This window comes from Tursiops truncatus, chromosome 5, assembly GCF_011762595.2.
Source record: "Tursiops truncatus isolate mTurTru1 chromosome 5, mTurTru1.mat.Y, whole genome shotgun sequence".
Taxonomy (NCBI): domain Eukaryota; kingdom Metazoa; phylum Chordata; class Mammalia; order Artiodactyla; family Delphinidae; genus Tursiops; species Tursiops truncatus.
In genome coordinates, this window is record NC_047038.1 from 13,939,980 (window position 1) to 13,960,054 (window position 20,075).

At 36.4% G+C, this 20,075-nt stretch overlaps 1 protein-coding gene across 7 annotated transcripts in view; it reads right to left on the reverse strand.

Annotated features, from left to right (window-relative positions):
* Window positions 1-20,075, reverse strand: part of LARP1B (La ribonucleoprotein 1B) — a 128,315-nt gene that overhangs the window by 86,178 nt on the left and 22,062 nt on the right. For 5 of the 7 annotated variants that reach the window (XM_033856693.2, XM_019928023.3, XM_033856694.2 and 2 more), the window contains 6 exons: window positions 19,362-19,505; window positions 18,953-19,118; window positions 14,837-14,981; window positions 9,890-10,067; window positions 6,216-6,388; window positions 3,673-4,038 (listed from right to left, as the gene is read on the reverse strand). In XM_033856693.2, the coding sequence (XP_033712584.1) occupies window positions 3,673-4,038; window positions 6,216-6,388; window positions 9,890-10,067; window positions 14,837-14,981; window positions 18,953-19,118; window positions 19,362-19,505 (1,172 nt within the window). Of the gene's footprint in view, window positions 1-1,810; window positions 4,039-6,215; window positions 6,389-8,978; window positions 9,231-9,889; window positions 10,068-14,836; window positions 14,982-18,952; window positions 19,119-19,361; window positions 19,506-20,075 lie in introns of those variants that run through there. The other 2 variants (XM_033856696.2, XM_033856697.2) reach the window with 2 other exon arrangements.

The following is a 20,075-nucleotide window of genomic DNA, read 5'->3' on the forward strand; positions in this document are numbered from 1 at the left end:
GGTCTTTGTTGCTGTGCTTGTGCTTTCTCTAGCTGCAGCGAGCAGGGGCTACTCTTCGTTGCAGTGTGTGGGCTTCTTATTGTGGTGGCTTCTCTTGTTGTGGAGCACAGGCTCTAGGCACACAGGCGTCAGTAGTTGTGGCACATGGGCTCAGTTGCTGTGGCTCGCAGGCTCTAGAGCGCAGGCTCAGTAGTTGTGGTTCACGGGCTTAGTTGCTCCGTGGCATGTGGGATCTTCCCGGACCAGGGCTCAAACCCGTGTCCCCTGCACTGGCAGGCGGTTTCTTAACCAGGGAAGCCCAAGCTGCTCACTTTCATTACAAAATAATTTGAGTAAATTCTTTGAGGTCTAGGATAAAGGTGAATGTCTTCACAAAAAAGTCAGATTTGCTTCTGCTAATTTCTGGGAAATAAACAGGCCACAATCACTTTAAATTTATGACTAGTAGTTACTCTAGTCACCCATATAGTGTGAATTTGGGTTGCATGATTATAACTTCTAAGCCAATTTTTTTCTCCTTATTCTGCTTAGCACAACTAAGGAAATACGCTTTGTGGTCCCATAGAGGCGAAGATGAGAAAGCAGTTAAGTTCTCTTTCCCTAGGGTATTCTCCTTAGGTACCAATTCAATGGGAAAAGGACTCCTGTTGGAATCCCTGACTTTGACTGGGCCATGGGTTTGTCTTTTACCCCTATATTTTGAGTGGCTTTTGCAAAGCTGAGCTTCTCAAACTACCCAAATTCCAAAATCATCTCCCAGGCAAAACTGGTTTCAACACTCTACTTCTCTATGGTTTTATTCTGATAATAACTTACCTTGTAGTTCTTCAAGGATTTTAAGTAGATATTTTCTCATTTATTAAAAGGCCATTTTAGTTGTCTTCAGTAATAAGGACATGTCAGAAACAGAAGGCCTACACCTACTCTTTGGTACAGTTCAACACAGCTTCTGGATTCAGCAAAACTTCCTTTACAAAGTCAGAAATGATCAACAAACAACCCTACCAATTTGGCATTCTTTTCATTTATACCTACACTCAATCTGTCCGGCTTCTGACACATCTGATTATTCTTTCCTCTTGAAGACAGTGTTTGGCTTCCACACCAGTTTCCTACACAACTCCTAAATGATCACTCCTCAGGGCTCAGACCTGGGTCTTATAAATTCTACATTTCCTCTGCTACCAATTTATCTTAAATTACCAACATACATCTCCTGGACTACTTTAATAGCCTCCTAACTGGATTTCTTCTGCCACTCTTGTCCCCATCTAATCCGTTCTCTGCCATAGTAACTAGTGATATTTTAAAAATAAAAATTAGATCACATCCTGTTGGCCTGTATAAAATTCTTTAAGGTACTGCTTCTGAACTTTAGGTAAGTTCCAAACTATTTAACATGGCCCACATGTTACCTTCTAAGATCAGATGCATGTCTATATATCTATAACTGTTCTCTTACATAAATACTATCAACAGACCTTTTTTCAGTTCCTCAAATATACCAAATTCTTTCCCATCTCAGATCCTTACACCTGCTAGTCCCTTTTCCTAAAATATGGTTTATCTGTTATTTGCATGGTTCATTCTTACTCATAGTTCCTATCTCACTATAACTGTGACTTTCTCACAGGCATTCCCTTATAGCCTAATCCAATAGCATCTTGTTCTTTTCACACTTATCATAATTTGTGATCAAGTACTTATTGCAGCTTATTTTAATGTCTATCACCCCAATTATTTGTAAGTACCAGGCATGTAGAGATCCTACTGTTATCTTCCCCTTCCACGCCCAGGACCTAACACAGTGTCACACACACAGTAGGAGTTTAATATATATTAAATAATTGATTCCTCTCCCTCTAAACAGACTCTCAGAAAAAGTACAATTCTAATGAGAAATTATATGTTGAGCACAGAATTAGAAAGGAAATAAGTAACAGGAGTGTACATAGGGATCAGATAAGACATAATTACGAGCAGACCCATAATGCTTAAGAGCCATATAGCCAAGATTACTTTCCCCGGACTAATATTTAATGGCCAAGGCAATAGATGAATGAATTAAATTTAATTATTGTTGTCTATACTTTAAAGCAAATAATCATCTATCAACAGGATATGTTTCTCAAGGTGACCTGAAAGTTCGTTATTTGGCACTCTGAAAATATTTTGCCACAGAAACAATATTATACACAGAGGTTAGGTACCCCTGGTTAGTTCATAATGTTTAATCTGTAATTCATTTATCCATTTTAACAAATATGATTGAGCACTACTTTGTGCCAGGAACTGTTGTAGCTGGAGATACAGCAGTGTACAAAGTAAGACAAAAATCCCTATCCTCATAGATCTTACATTCATGAGATGGAAACAGAAAAGAAGTAAGTGCAATATACAGAATGGTAGATGGTGAAGAACAAAGCAGGGCAGAGGGATAGGGAATGGAGGTAGTACAATTTTAACCTATTATTAGTTTATTTTCTATCTCTTTTTGTTCCCGAAAGGATTTAAGTTAGATGTTACTTATAGAACTTAAGTATCACAAATAAAGTAACAACCCTTACACAAGGAAAGACTTTCAACCAAGAAACTTTATAAAAACACACTTCCTTTCCCATAGCAGTAGGACAGACAGAACTGCTCAGGCTCTAAGTCACTGACAAGCTACCATATCCTGAGGCAGGATCTCCAGAAAGGCAGGGGCTAGAGAGGAGGGCAAAAGCAGTGATGGAGAAATTCCAGGAAGAAAAGAAATGAAGACTCAAGAAGGAAAGCACACACTTATTGATGCTATGGAGCTCCACAGACAGCCAGCCCCTTCTTTCCAACCACGAGTTGGCTGGCTTTCCTTTCTAGAACTGTATTTCTGACCAAGATCTCTTTCCTATTTGGCATATTATACTTATATAACTCTTCCCTCATTATTCTATCCCTAAAACAAATATTTAATTTGGGGGGGGTTCTGATCAATTTAATGGCAGAAAAAGATCCTTTTTAATTCCTATCTATACCATTAAAAGTCATATAAAAGGAATGCAGATAGCCAGTAGACTACTCTGGCACTCTCTTACTGTACCTTAATAACTGGGATAGGTACCATGAAACGCAAGAAGATAAAAAATTGGAACAAGGTTTCAAACACCACTCCCAGCAACAAAGTTATGATTGGACAAGGAGAGACAATCAGCCAGTTTAATCGTCTATACTTGTCAACAACCAGTTCTACAACCACAGAACATGCACTACAGACTAAGGTGAGAAGGACACAAGGGGCAAGAAAAGTAACTCCTTTGTGAAGCCCTGCTCACATAGCTAGGGTGATTAGCCAGGAAAGGAAAAAGCATATAAACTAAGCCTGACCATAACTTTAGATTTTATTCCTTCTTATGAGAAAAGGCCTTCTTATTATTTTCACCTGAAAAAAGGGTTTTTAATCAGTGAGTGTTAATATTTATTTTTGTAATTAAAGTACTTATCTCACTGTCATTTTAATAAAATAATTTTTCAGGTTGTGAATATCAGATATATTTCCAGGAATTTTTCAAATTAAATACAATTTATTTATATTCAAAATTTCATAAAATAAACCCTCAAGTTTAGGAAAACATAAGCAGCAATGTGCCATCAAAACATAGTATCAACAGAAAGATGTTGATCAGAAACAATTACCTTTACGGCTGTGTGTTTGTTTTCATCTTCTTCCACCCACAAATCCTGCTCATAATAATATAAGCCATCATTGATAACTTTAGCAAGTTCAGATGTAATTTTTGCCCGAGATATGTGGCTGCCTGTTCGATCTCCTCCAGGATGTTTTCTCATGTAAGGTGGTGTCTGAGTTACAATCAAAATCTTGTTTAAATCCTGGTCATCAATTTCATAATCTGAATCATTATCAGACCAATCAGTAAATGTGTTTTTTCGCCCTTCTATTTGTTCCATCTCTTCATCAAATAAAAAATCAAGTTCTTCTTGTTCTTGTTCATCTGGAAGATATGGTTGATTTGATGCCTCTTCAGGTAGAGGTGGTGATTCCTGAAGGAAGAAATTGGTATTTTATATAAAAACATTGTTATCACTTTTACAATAAATGTCACATAACAACGTTAATGTAAGTAATATCAAAACTGTATGCTCGGGCTTCCCTGGTGGCGCAGTGGTTGAGAGTCTGCCTGCCAATGCAGGGGACACGGGTTCGTGTCCCGGTTCAGGAAGATCCCACATGCCGCGGAGCGGCTGGGCCCGTGAGCCATGGCCGCTGAGCCTGCGCGTCCGGAGCCTGTGCTCCACAACAGGAGAGGCCACAACAGTGAGACGCCCGCGTACCGAAAAAAAAAAAAAAAAAAAAAAAAAAAATCTGTATGCTCAATAACTAGATTAGCAGTCAAACTGTAAAAGAAAATCATACCAGTATTATTCCAGGCCAATAAATATAAAGTAACTGCTAAACAATCAGTTTAAGATTAAAAAAACCCACAAAGCTGAAAAAAGAAGGATTATATTAAAGACTCCTTTAGAGTTAGAATGGTCCTTAGTACCAACTTGTTTTACAGATGAAGGAAAAAAAAAGGCCTAGAGATGTGACACTGTTTGTCCACAATTGCAGAATTAGTCCGGACTAGAACAACCAAGGACTTTTTTTTTTTTTTTGGCCGTGCTGCATGTCATGCGGGATCCTACTTCCCCAACCAGGGATTGAACCCACACCCCTTGCAGTGGAAGTACAGAGCCCTAACTACTGGGAATTCCCAGAACAACCAGGGTCTTCTGACTTCCAGATTCAATGATCCTCCCTAGTCTCAAAGCTTTTTATCTCACAATTATATTAATACCATAATTTGCCAATAAGAAAACAAGTATAACTATCAGAAGATCAGAAATTTTTATAATTTTCTGGAAAGCAGAAATCAAATGGAATTATATTAATAATAAACATGACTAGAGGAAATAGAAATCTAAAACCCGTATCAAGGAAGGCTGGGACTTCCCTGGTGGTCCAGTGGGTAAGACTCTGCACTCTCAACGCAGGGGGCCCAGGTTTGATCCCTGGTCGGGGAACTAGATCTCACACGCATGCCGCAGCTAAGAGTTCACATGCCGCGACTAAAAAGTGCGCATGCTGCAATTAAAAAGATCCCACATGCTGCAACGAAGATCCCGTGTGCCGCAACTAAGACCCGGCACAGCCTAAATAAATAAATATTATTTAAAAAAAAAAAAAAAGGAAGGCTACAGGGAAGGCAGACACCATTGATCCCTCTGGGGTCCTAAAAAGTTTTAAGATGGTAGGTACAAAGAGCAGGAAAGGACTATGTGACAGCAATCAAAATACGGGGGCTTCCCTGGTGGCGCAGTGGTTGAGAATCCGCCTGCCGATGCAGGGGACACGGGTTCGTGCCCCGGTCCGGGAAGATGCCACATGCCGCGGAGCAGCTGGGCCCGTGAGCCATGGCCGCTGAGCCTGCGCGTCCGGAGCCTGTGCTCCGCAGCAGGAGAGGCCACAACAGTGAGAGGTCCGCATACCAAAAAAAACACAAAAAAATAAAAAAACAAAACTGAAATATTATTCAAATATAAACTAATTTCAAGTAAAAAAGGTTAAAGCGAAATATTCTTAAATCATATTGAGAAATAAGATAAATTTTAAAAAATGATACAATATTATTTATTTTCAATTACTTAGTAACCCATAAGCTTTACTGAAGGGCAATGGTTCCAATTTTTACCATTTTTCTTAAAACTTTTCTAAATTTATATATGTACCTCAAAAACGGTGGCCTTACACTCCACTCAGAATTCATCACACTTCGGACTTCCCTGCTGGCGCAGTGGTTAAGAATCCGCCTGCCAATGCAGGGGACACGGGTTTGAGCCCTGGTCTGGGAAGATCCCACATGCCGCAGAGCAACTAAGCCCATGCACCACAATGACTGAGCCTGTGCTCTAGAGCCTGCAAGCCGCAACTACTGAGCCCACGCACCAGCCCACGCGCTAGCCCACACGCCTAGCCCTAGCCCGAGCTCCGCAACAAGAGAAGTCACTACATTGAGAAGCCGGTGCACTGCAACAAAGAGCAGCCCCCACTCAACGCAACTAGAGAAAGCCCACACACAGCAACGAAGACCCAACACAGCCAAAAATAAATAAATAATTTTTTTTTTTTAATTTCTAAATAAGATATATCACACTTCACTTGGGTCATAACAACTTACCTTCAATTTCACTGGGGATGGACAATGTCTCTTTTTTACTTCTATCCAAGGTTCTGAGTCCAAGTCGGGCAAACTGGCAGACAAACCTCTAGACACTGCTTGAAGATTACTTGTTTCAGTGTTTTTCTTTGGGCTCAGTGGACTTCCAATTCTTGGAGAATTTGGGGCAGACTCTAAAATTTTAAGTTAGTTCTATAGTTAAAATAATGGTTTTCTTACTTATAACAAACATTTTTTCTTTAATTGGGCATTTTCTTTCTTCACAAAAACATGATAAATCAATCTCAATTATAATCTTTCAATGATTTTCAAACCCAAAGGGGTTTGTAAGATGTATTCGAGTGAAGCCAATGAATAATAACAGGAATGTTATCAATCCTTATGCAGACACATTCATTCAAACTTCTCAAGAATATCAATGCAAGTCACTTACTAATTATGACAATACATCTATTTGGGAGTCAATTCTCTGTGAAACCTTAGATTCATTAATTGTAATGAAATTAGGGAATCTTAAATGCTACTAAGCAAATAAAATTCGTATTTTATTCAAGGCAAAATCAATCCTTCATTGTTCTGCTAGGATCTATACTAAGGCGGCCAATACTCATACTTTTCTCATCTCCTTTGCCTAACAAGGTTTACCTAAATGCAGTTTGGCCCTTGGCTCGCAGTGAATACTGTGAAGACTAGAATGTCACGTCATTAAAGTGCAATGTCCTGGTAATAACAAAACATTTTACAACTCTGCTGGAATTAAAAATGCCTTTCTCCACACTTTTAATCAAAGTAATTATATGCTCTATAAAATACAAATCAATTCCTTTATAAATTTTTTTTCAGAAGTCGAAGAATATTTAAGTTATAATGCAATATGAACTTGCTTTGGACAAAAAGTGTTTTAAAAACAAAATTTATACTGTAAACTTCTAAACATTATTTACTCCTCAAAGCCGATTCCCTGAAAATATTGCAAAGTTGAATACTACAGAGAGAAAGTTGAAATAAATGAACACCAACAATCCTAACTTACTAAATGAAAATGCAAAGGCACATTCCAGGAGTGAGTTTGAGAGAGTAGTCCAAGATTTTACTTTCATCTACTACATACGAGAATCAGATGGATTTATTATCTTCTCCATGGACACACAGATCCAGGCTTCAACAACCAGATTACTATATTGCTTTAAAAAGAAGTATAATGATTCATAACAGAAAACGCTCTAAAACCGCACTGTTCAATAAAATAGCCACTAGCTTTGTGGAGCTACAAAGCACTTGAAATGTGGCTAGTGCTGAAATGTATTCAGGATAAGTGTAAAATACACAGCAGATTTCAAACACTTGGTACAAAAATAACATTGGTCCATAATTTTTATATTAATGTCATAATATTTGGGTATATTAAAAGTAATTTCATTTGTTTTACAGCTTTTAATGCTATTAAAAATTATTAGGATTACATGTGTGGCAAACGTAACATTTCTATTGGACACTGCTGCTCTACAACTTAATGGTACATGTCATCAATTGATCCAAAAAATTAGTACGAGTGAAAAGGTTTGGGCTGTCAGTATTAATACTGAAGTTATAGGAATGAAAAAAACATTAACTCTAGAGAACCCTATTCCTAATACTATGAATCATCTCTGTTCATGCAGTAAATAAAGCTTTAAAAGTAGACTAGGAACCACCACTAGTAACTGGGAGAATTAACTAAATTAGTATGTATAGTTCATGTATACACGATTAGAACAGTATCTGGCACAAGGTAGAGAAATTAGTATCTACTATTTTTAACACAGAAATTGAATTTTTAAATACCTACTTAAGTTTATGATATAATCATCTCTAATTGCTCTTTAAGCTTGAATAATGTTTCTACCATGAAGTTGTATGTTTCACAATATTCACAATGCATGTGCTTATATTGGGTTGGCCAAAAAGTTCGTTCAGGCAATATGTATGTGCATGTAAATGAGTATATATTTTTTTAAAAAACACAAAAATGTACAAACATTGTGATTTTATTCTTGTAATTTTATTAATAATGCATAAATGGTTAATGGACAGGCATCACCAACTTGACTGACCTATCTTAGCTACCCTGTGGAAAAAGTATTTTCTATTTAACAACTGACCGAATGCCTCTTCATAAGACAGCTAAAAATGTCATCTTGGACCCCAAGTTTACACAATAACTTAATCTAACTTACCATCAGACATTGTATTCTTTTTTAAAAAAAACCTAAAAAATGTCACTTGAAGTTCTTCAACTTTTAAAACACCTGCCCAAGTTGCTTGCTAGGTGTAGAGGCACAGAGGGCTGACAATCAAAGAAACACTAAATAAAAATATCTGTGAGACTGTCCATCAGTGCTTTATTGATGGGAGGTCTCTACACTGGTATATCAAAAATACATTCTGAAGAGTAAAAAAAAAAATACTCTTATTCGTTTCTTAAGTTTCTTATCCCTTAGTGTCCACATTAATAAATCTTATAGTCCATGCGAAACACTACGACAACATGTGAATTATACAATGTACACTATACTGTGAAGAGCAAATCAAATAGCAAAGGACCTAACAATCTGAGAAATTCCACTCAAGCCTCTCTATTTCTGCTTTATTGATCTGGACACAAGTACATAAGTCTGGAAGGAAAAGACAGAATCTTGCAATATTTCCAGAATGATAATTAACTTTCCCACCGTGAACAAAAGTAGCACATGCAGCCCAGGCTAATTACAAACAAATGGGCAGCTCCTATAAAAACAACAGCAGTCTTCTGGTCTGTCTTTCATCATCATCACAAAGGTGTTTATCTCCACTGTAGTGTTGGCCCAACCTCCTCCACAGGAGTTGGGAGTAGACATTCTTGCACAGAAGTCTGGTCGCTTTCATTTCTGCAGACGATTTGTTCCAATGTTTATAATGATATTTCAGTGAGTCACCTATTCCTCTGCATATTCCGATCAAATGACATCCAAGAGCATCAGTAGATCATCACCCTGACTGAAAAAAGTTTAAGCACACATATTTTTTCCCAAGAGGGAATGTCTTAAAAATGATCCAGGAAAAAATTCTTAACATTAAAGCAATTTTTGGAATTGCTAATTTTTGGAATTAGTGGTATTCTAAATACCACTAATTCCTTAATATATAATTACAATAACTAATTTTTGGAATTAGTGGTATTCTAAATACCACTAATTCCTTAATATATAATTACAATAACTTCATAAGACATCCCCAATTCTGATTTAGAATATAGGTCATCTTGTCATTTCAAGACAAAGTTGAAGCACATAAGAAAAAAATTAAAGGAAGGCTACCCCCACTCTTAAGACTTTTAGACTATTCCAATCTTACAAGGGGAAAACTGGCAGAATACATCTATAATCATTTAGTAAAATTAAGAAGATAGGTAGAAACTCCACATGTGACAAAGTAGACAAATAAGAATAAATAGAGCAGAGCTCCTCCCATAATTCTTAAATCCCTATTTAATTTATAACTTTCTCCGGGAGGCAATATGAATAGAATTTAAAGCATCATAAGTCACTGGGTTATCTTTAATTTTCTATTGAATCTATATAAACTTTAAAAAGGAAAGGTAAATTGGACTAAATAGCCCACTGTTATGCTGTTTGCTCTGGAAGAAAAGGTGTTACCTGTATGTGAACCAAAGGCTTGGCCTGGTACAAACTCTGGGCAATCAATCAGTTGAGAGAAGTCTGTTTGTGGCACACTACTACGTGGAGGAGGGCCCGGAATTGGCCATTTTTCTGGTTCTATCTTTTTTCTCATTTTCTCGTCCACAATTTCCACTTCTGTGCTATCTTTCAGTGCCTATAAATAGGAATTTTGAGTTATTAAAGAACATTCAATCAAAAAATTTAATTGTACCTCCTATACTTCTAATAACCTAAACATTTTTTAAGTCTGAAATCAGCACAGGGTATTACAGTTAATGTAATATATTTCTCAGAATATCCATGAACAGAACAGATATTAAAATAATTTGCCCCTGTAAAGTAACAAATATCCTGATTTAACATGTAGCAAATTATTCTAATTGTGAAAAACAAATTTTCAATTAAGGAGTATTGCATCAACTTGAAGCAAACTACTATAATTTTTTATTGACAATTTTTTCCGCTCCTATTTCCTTTAGTTTTCCTTTAATATCACCAAATAAAATTTAGGCATTATATTTAATTATTGTAATAAATACCACCATTACTGAATAATAAACACACACATGCAGAGATTCCTCATAATACCTTGTAAGTGTAAAGTAGGTTTCACAGATGAGGAAATTGAGGCTCAAAGAAATAAAGTAACTTGATAAAGGTTATGGACTTAGTATGAGGCAATAGTATGAGGCAATACCAGGACTCAAACCATTTATTATCTGTCCAACACGAGAACCCTCAGCCACTAGGATATGGTGGCTCTCAAAAATAGCTTGCTGGGGCTTCCCTGGTGGCGCAGTGGTTGAGAGTCCGCCTGCCGATGCAGGGAACACAGGCTCGTACCCCGGTCTGGGAGGATCCCACATGCCACAGAGCGGCTGGGCCCGTGAGCCATGGCCGCTGAGCCTCCGCGTCCGGAGCCTGTGCTCCGCAGCGGGAGAGGCCACAACAGTGAGAGGCCCGCGTCAGCTTGCTGTAATTTAAGGATAAAATAAAACTAGAACAAAATTTCTTCCAAATAAAAATTACAGCCTTACTGAGCTGAATCTTCCCTGAAATTCAAGGATACTCACACCTTGAGAAACTAGAAAAAATACAAATATAAAAACTCAACATACAAACTGTTAACTTATAAAGATTAAAACTCACTATATTTTAGTTGGAGAACACATTATATGTATTACTTTAAGTATCTTACATTTATTTGTATGCCCTTAATATTAGTATCATACTTCTCAAGTTAAGTATATTTTCTGTAACTGGACAGTACTTTAAAATTAGTTTTAAAATTATTTAAAAACAAACTCTTTTGATGGGAATCAGGATACTCACTGAAAGAGAAGAGAGTCTGAAATATAGAATGAAGGAAATAAGGAAGAATCTTACAGTAAACGGTCTGAGTTGCTGATATGTGTATTTTTTTAATGTATTTTCCTAGTTTTGTCCACTGAATGTTCTAGAAGCAATGACACCCCAGTAGCAAAGCAGTATACCTAGCATCCAGATCTTGCAACAACATGGATGAATTTCAAAAACTACAAATGAAAGAGCCAGGAGACAGAAGAACTCTATTTACACAAATGTAAAGAAAAGACAAAATAAATCTCTGGTAACAGAATCAGAAAAATGCTTTGGTTTGGCTGGGCAAAGGGTGAGGGGATGGGGGACTGACTGCAAAGGGCCACTAAGGAAGTTTTTAGAGTAATTAACTATATCTTGTTTGGAGCAGGCTTATACAATTTTCAAAACTCGAAATGAACACCTAGTAGCACTGCATTTTACATCCTGTTATTTACACCTGAATTTTAAAAAGAAAAAGAAAAATCACCTTAAAACTTTGCTATGGGCTTAAGTTTTTCAAAATGTTTTGGAAAAAGACCACCAACAGTGTTCGCTGGTATGCGAAGCAAGTCAAACTCTGAACAGCAGTAGTTTTAATTGGTTCAATATCTTGGAAAAACGTTTAGCAGTATTCACAAAGGTAAGCTCGTATATATATATATATATATATGTATATATATATATATATATATATATATATGTTTGTATACACACAAACACACACACGCACATAACCTGTTACCCATCAATTTCACAGAAAAATAAGTGCATATGTCCATCCAAAAATATGTACCATAATAATGTTCACAACAGTCACATATTCAAGCTGTAAAGAACCCAGATGTCTATTAAAAGGAACCTGAAAAGAGTTATATTCATACAATTGAATACTACTGCAAAATGAAAAATAAACAACTGCCACACACAACAACAACATGGATAAGCCTTACAGAAATAACAAGCAAAAGTCAGATATAAAAGATTTCAAATAACTTTGATTATGTAATGTTTAAAAAACAAGATGAAGGACCTCTCTGAAAAGCAACTACTTTGAGGAGAACAGTGATTCAGACTAGGAGGGAGTACAAGGGAGCTCCCTGGGATGTTGAAAATGTTCTATCTTAATCCAGGTAGCAGTAACACAAGTATGTACATAGGGGAAAGTCATTCTTAATCTTATAACTTCTAATATACAATGTATAAGTTATGTCTCAATTTAAAGAAAAATTTTCAGGAAAAAATTCAAAGTTCTTTATATATAGCTATTGAATGATCTTCCAATATATGCTGTTTTTATAAAAGGAAGGGGTATAACAGTATATGTAGTAAAACATGAACTATCTCAGGAAGAATACACAAAAAAGAAGTAACACTACTTGCCATACCAAGGAAGGTTTAACTAGTTCACTGTTGGTGAAAGATGAGAAGGAAATTTTTCACTATATACCCTTTGAATCTTGAATCACAGGGAATTAATTCCCTACTGAAAAGAAAAGAACAAAAAAAAAAAACTCAAGAAGAAAATAAAGAAAACAGAAAGGGGGAAAGTTGTGACTCAGGCCTTAAAAGACTCATATAAAAACTTAAAAGGCTCACAGCATACACAAATTAAGGAAAAGATCTAGACAGAGTTAGACATATTTTTACTAAAACCAAATCTTGGTTATCTTGAACTCCTAAACAATGAGCTACAGTATACAGTCAACATTTCTGGGTGTCTGAGGAGTTTTTTCCTATTATTTTCTATTATTTCTATTATATTGTACTATAACTATGTTAAGTGATAACACTGCAATAGCCATCATATTACAATATACATATGTATCAAAGTAAAAAAAAAAAGAAAGAAAAAGAGTGCAGTAAGGTGAAAAACAAATGGGAGAGGAGGAAACAGATTCAGTAAGTTTAGCTGTATAGACACACTCAACTAGAGCAGATATGGGTGTTAGCTAAAATATATTTTGCTTCTTTTGATAGTTTTTTCAAGACAGTTAAGACACTGTCACTGCCAGACACTGCCATTACACTGCCAGACACTGCCAGACACTGCCATTACACATTTCATACTCATAACAACCCTATGAAGTATGTATTGTTGCAACAATTTCCACTTTACAGAAGTCTCAGGACACTGCCTGAAGTCACAGAGCTAGGAGGATATGTATGCAGGTTCTAAAGCCCATGCTCTAGATCAGTATGTTTATACTGCAAAGCCTAATGAAGCCTTACCTTCTTAAGGGAAAAAAAGACATCTTTCCCACTGTAATAAGTGGTAGGTACATAAATGAATGTTAAGTGAATTCAGACCTATGCTATTCTAAATCACTATGCTTATGTGTTTCTATGTTTCACAGTACTAGTATTTCTTACTGTAAATCAGTCACTGTGGTGACTTCGCTGGTGGCGCAGTGGTTAAGAGTCAACCTGCCAGCGCAGGGGACACGGGTTCGAGCCCTGGTCTGGGAAGATCCCGCGTGCCGTGGAGCAACTAAGCCTGTGCACCACAATTACTAAGTCTGCACTCTAGAGTCTGTGTGTCACAGCTACCAAAGCCCCCGTACCTAGAGCCCATTCTCCTCAACAAGAGAAGCCACCGCAATGAGAAGCCCACGCACCACAAGAAAGGGTAGCTCCTGCTCACCGCAACTAGAGGAAGCCCATGCAGAGCAGCAAAGACCCAACGCAGCCAAAAATAAATAAATAAACTCTACAAAAAAATCAGTCACTATGTATTAATAATGCTAACCATAATTGTAACGCAAAAATTTTTTGTTTTTTTTTTTCAAATATCCTTTCCCGGGCTTCCCTGGTGGCACAGTGGTTAAGAATCCACCTGCCGATGCAGGGGACATGGGTTCAAGCCCTGGTCCGGGAAGATCCCACATGCCGCAGAGCAACTAAGCCCATGCGCCACAACTACTGAGCCTGTGCTCTAGAGCCTGTGAGCCACAACTACTGAGCCCGCGTGCTACAACTACTGAAGCCCGCACGCCTAGAGCCTGTGCTCCACAACAAGAGAAGCCACTACAATGGGAAGCCCACGTACCGCAACGAAGAGTAGCCCCCACTCGCCGCAACTAGAGAAAGCCCGCGCACAGTAACAAAGACCCAGTGCAGCCAAAACTAAATAAATAAAATAAATTTATTAAAAACAAAAAAAAAAGAACACAACTAGAAAGCCTATTTTAAATTAACCTTCTTTATACAGGAAAAATTCTCAAAATTTAAATTTAATTTAAATTTTAATTTAATAATTTAATACATGCTATTTTATAGCAACCTGAAGACTAAAAGGACCAAGAACACCCAAGAGTGTTCTAGTTTGTGTTGGGGTTCAACCCATCTAAGAAGGATCAGGTTAAAAATAGGTGGAAACATCATTAAGTAATCCTTTGAGGGGTCAGACATTTATTTGGGTTTTATAAAATGGCAAAAAAGCCTTGAGATATAGTCTAAGCCTTAGGTAACTACAGATTGTTTTTGCTTTTTCCTTAAAATTGTTTAATAGACTTTATTTTTTAGAGCAGTTTTAGGTTCACAGCATGACTAAAGTACAGACTGTTTTTGTGTATGAAAAATTACCTCTAAAATGAGATTAAGGTTTGTAGTGAGGGCCTGAACACGGTGGAAACCAGCAATCAGGGAAATAGGCAAGAAACCTTGCTCATCCATCTTTCTCCTAAGAAAGAAGTCCCGTTCCAAGTTTTCTATACTGAAGTAATATTCACTGAGAAAAGAAAGAAAGAAGTAAATATAAATTTCATCAATTTATTCAACAGAATATTAAAATGTCTATGGCTTATAATATCAATTGTTATAAAACTATTTTGATTTATTAATAACATTATATACATTTAACACAACATACATAGGGTAAATATAATAACAACAAAACCCTACTGTTAGTCATTTCTCTTACACAGGTAGAAAGAAATTTAGAATACTATCTTCCCAAAAACGTACTTCTTTGTTAGATCAGCTTTACCCAGGTATAAACAATTAACCATACTTTAGAACAGTTCAATAATTAACTTTTTAATGAGTCAATTAAGTGAAAAATTTCATTTCAAAGCTACTTGAACTTGCTTCATTTAAATAACTAAGTTAAACACATCAACAGACTACCTTCCAACTTTTTCTCATCACTGAAAATAATGGTATATTGGAAGTATTCTTTGTCAAGTTTACAGAGTAGCTTGTTTTCTAAATTGGCAGGGTACTGACATTGTTTAATACTTCTGAACCCTAGCATTCAGCACAATGCTTAGTAAAAACTGAGTGAATATGTGGGCACAGATGCACACAATTTTATATTTGAATGGTTCACTATCGCCCCCCTTCAAGAGGCAAAACTATAAAAGACGTTAAAAGTGAACGGAAGGGCTTCCCTGGTGTCGCAGTGGTTGGGAGTCCACCTGCTGATGCAGGGGATGCGGGTTCATGCCCCGGTCCGGGAGGATCCCACATGCCGCGGAGGGGCTGGGCCCATGAGCCATGGCCGCTGGGCCTGCGCGTCCGGAGCCTGTGCTCCGCAACGGGAGAGGCCACAACAGTGAGCGGCCCGCGTACCGCAAAAAAAAAAGTGAACGGAATACAGTTAAACAAAGAATATCTGCAACACCATGAGGTATATATATGGGCAAAAAAAAATACAGAAGCAACTTATACACCTTAATCTTCTCTCTAGGAAAGTATAGAGAGACGTGTAAATGAACAAACTGTATCATCAACGACTACAAGTTCCAAGATATAAAGATAATATGAAGAATACATATAATAATGGCATTTGAGAAACACATATTTAAATTACAGCCTGCATATAAAAAAACATGAGAACAAGATTCTAGAAAAGCAGAAGAGGATAAATAGGGGGAAATGTAGAAAAGAATAATACAAAAGAAATACATGACATCAAATGATATGGCTTACAGTTTAAAAATCCTATACTGTTTCCAAATCACAGAGCAAGTTTTCAAAGAAGGGTGGCAGCTCATATTTGGGAGTAAGGTTGGGTAACTCAAGATACCCTTGAATTATTTAGGTCAAATTCTAACTTTGAAGAAATAATCACCTACAACTGAAAACTGGTTTTGAGCTACCTTTCACTGGGTGGGAAAAATGTCTTATTTTAGAAATGTAAATACCCAAGTTGCTTCTTTATACTCTGATATTTATCCAACTATCAAAGTGCAAAGCTCCCTGAGATCAGTGAAATTCAACTGACATCGTAGTAACACTAATAAATCATTTACTCTTCTTAAACGCTAAAGAAAATAATTGAAGTCTTGAAGAAATTAACATTTTGATTTTTGTTATGCCTCAAAAGCCCTTTTCACAGTGCCTGGCATGTGGTGGGCACAGAATACATCTGTTCTGCTTTCTGTTACACTTCAAAAGCCCTTTCACGAAAGTGGCTAAAATGCAGTAGGCACATAATACATACGCATAAATTCGAAATTTTCAGATATTAAGACATGTGATTTAAACACAAAAGTGTTCTTAGACAAAAACTTCTCTGAATAATTAGTAAGATGCCTTTTTAATCTAGTACTCTGTGAGAAACACAGTATCTAAATAAATTCATAAATCACTATTACCTATAGTATACACTTTTTAAAACTTCTAACGGGCTGCAAACATACTTATGTCTAAATCTGAATGCCAAGAGACTGCCCCAGATAAAAATAATCAAGACCTTCCATTTTTAATATCCTTATATCAAAAATGTCAAATTATTAACATACATTTTCAGTTAAAATGATTTTAAGAACTCAACCATCCATAATACAGTTAAGCCTCCTACTTCAAATTATTTAGCATAATATTCCTGAAGTACAAGAAGTTTTTCAGTAACTTCTCAAAGAGGAAAATCCAAACCCTAATGAATAAGCCTATGTATGTTTGAGAAACCTTAAAGACACAAAGTCAAAAGCATGACTCCTCAAATCCAGATGTCCACTAATCAGAGAACAGTAACAGTGAAGAGCCATTCTAAACCTGGTGCTCTAGTATCTGCCAAAAACTCTGCTGCTAAATAATAACAAAAAAAGGAGTCATGCCCAATGCCATGTCTGATACTTTGTTCAGTATCCTAGGGGACATTATCATGTCCTACCTTAGAAGCTCTGGATTCTACACTGCATGATCAGAAATTTTGTCAACACTGAAGTAGCTATGCTCCTCCCTCACTTGTATGAGCACATTGGAGGCCGATTATCCTGACATGAAGTTGCATGTCCACTGTCAGGTCTCAGAAGGGACCTGCCAGCAAGAGTTACAAAGGAAGACAGGAATAGTGTTTTGAAGTTGATAGCCACATGCCAGGCACTTTCTGCCCATAAAAAGGCCCTTTCTTCAGTGTTTGCATGAACTGTAACAAAAGAAGCAAGAATAAAATAAACAAGTTGCTTCATATTGTAAGCCAATCAAATCCACCATGAAGGCATCCCAGGAAGATGCCTGGTTAATGCTGATGAAGATATTATTTTCTATTAATGGACTAGGGTCCATTTTCTTTTTAAAATAAAGGTGGATGTTTTAAAAATGATTATGGGGCTTCCCTGGTGGTGCAGTGGTTAAGAATCTGCCTGCCAATGCAGGGGACACAGGTTCGAGCCCTGGTCCAGGAAGATCCCACATGCTGCAGAGAACTAAGCCCGTGCGCCACAACTATGAAGCCTGTGCTCTAGAGCCCGCGAGCCACAACTACTGAGCCCGCGTGCCACAACTACTGAAGCCCACGCACCTAGAGCCTGTGCTCCGCAACAAGAGAAGCCACTGCAATGAGAAGCCCACGCACCGCAACAAAGAGTAGCCCCCGCTCACCACAACAAGAGAAAGCTTGGGCGCAGCAACGAAGACCCAACAAAGCCAAAAAACTAATAAATAAATAAAACTAAAAATGCTTATGCCTTTTCAAAAATAGCCTTTTTCCTTCCCTTTATAAGGATAAAAAAAGGTTCAAATTTCAGTAAATTAGTTAGGCACATCACTTGGAAACACTTTTCTCACCACTATATAAACACACTATTTAATATGCAAAACATCCTACACAATACTAACAGGCAGAGGGGTTATTTTTTGCTTAAAGATAATACAACAAACTAATATTCTCCTAAACTTCAAGTTCAATATTCAGAAAGCAACTATTACAAGAACTAAAATAAAAAGTCTAAAACTAAAAAAGATTAGGTAGTCTCCTTTGAATACGTGTCACAAAGAAAGAGAAATTAAAAGTTAAAAAACAAACTTATGATTCTGAAACCAACTGTTATAAAAGTCAGAAGATGTCACCATTTTTTGCCATTTATGTTCATTTGCAAATTTTAATATAAACATTTATTTGCAAATAAGCTAAATTTCACTTGTTCAATTTCAAACATATGAAGTAGTTTTATATTCTTATATTTAATCATTCATATTATGCCATGACATTTTAACTAATATCCTTTAAACAGAGAAGTACCTCAAGAGAGAAAGGAGTCTTATATAAATAACAACATGAACCAAAAATAAATTTTTTAAAATACTTTATACATGCTCTACTAACATTTCCTAGAAACAAAATATAAAATACTATTAACATGTTCTAATTTTACTAATAAACAGCTTAGAAAATGTGTTATATTATCAGTGTTGCTAAAGTTTGATATTGCAATGGATTTTCCTGCCCCATCTCTTTATGTCTGATTGACTTACATTTGGCGTTTAATATACTCTTTAAGCAATGCTTCTTCCACAGGATACACCTGTACGCCTGTACCATCATCATAGTAATACATCATACTGGTATTAAGTTCTGTTTGAAATGGTTGACCAGTCCTTTCACCATGTTCTTGATAACCATATGAATAATCAAAGTTCACTTGATGTAATAAAGAAAAAGAAAAATGATCACAGATTGAAAAACAAAAAAAAAGAAATAGTTACTATAAAGAAAAATCCAAAGTGAAGTATCTCAAGGGGTAACAAACAAATACAAAACCATCTTTATTATCAGACACGTAAAATCAGTTAAAACAGTATATGGGATAGTGGGAAAAACAGACGACTTGCACACTTTTTGCAGTGTTCATTTAATTTAACAAAACAAAAAATCAAGTCTCACATCGAGGATTTCCTCTGCCTCGTCCTCTTCCCCGTCCTCGGCCTCTTCCTCGGCCTCTAAAGGTACCTTGGATATTACCACCCTCACTTCTCACACTGGAAACTTCATCTTGATCATCTCTCTTTTCTCTTTCACGCCTCCAACCTTTTTTAAAATAAAAATATTTTTATACATTCCAATTTGCAACTATGAAAACATGATTATCTTTATGAAAACGTGGTAACCACCCCTCCCCACTTTGTAACTAGTTATTAGTAACCAGTCATTCTTCAGAAAGATACAAACTTAAGAGATTCCATAGGAATTTGTCAAAATGTCTCTGGCATAAAAGACATCTTATGTATTGACATATAAAGAAGATATTCTGATAAGTAACATACTAAAAAGATAATGAGATCGTTTGCTAAAACTGTACTGTTAAAAATTTAACAAGTTCCAAGACAACTGAGTTTTGTACTATATAAAACTCCTAAAAACAAAAACTTATTTTCACAATAATACTTATTTTCACAAATAGGAATTTTTTTAAGGAAAGGGTGTTTCTATTTAAGTAAAAGACATTTCTTTTAAAGAAAAAAGGAAATGAAAACTGGGAGAAGATATCTGCAGCACAATATAGCAATTATATCCAGAATACATATAGAATTCATACAAATGTCTCTTATGCCCTCGTGCATCCTCTCTCTCTCTCTCTCTCTCTCTCTCTCTCTCTCT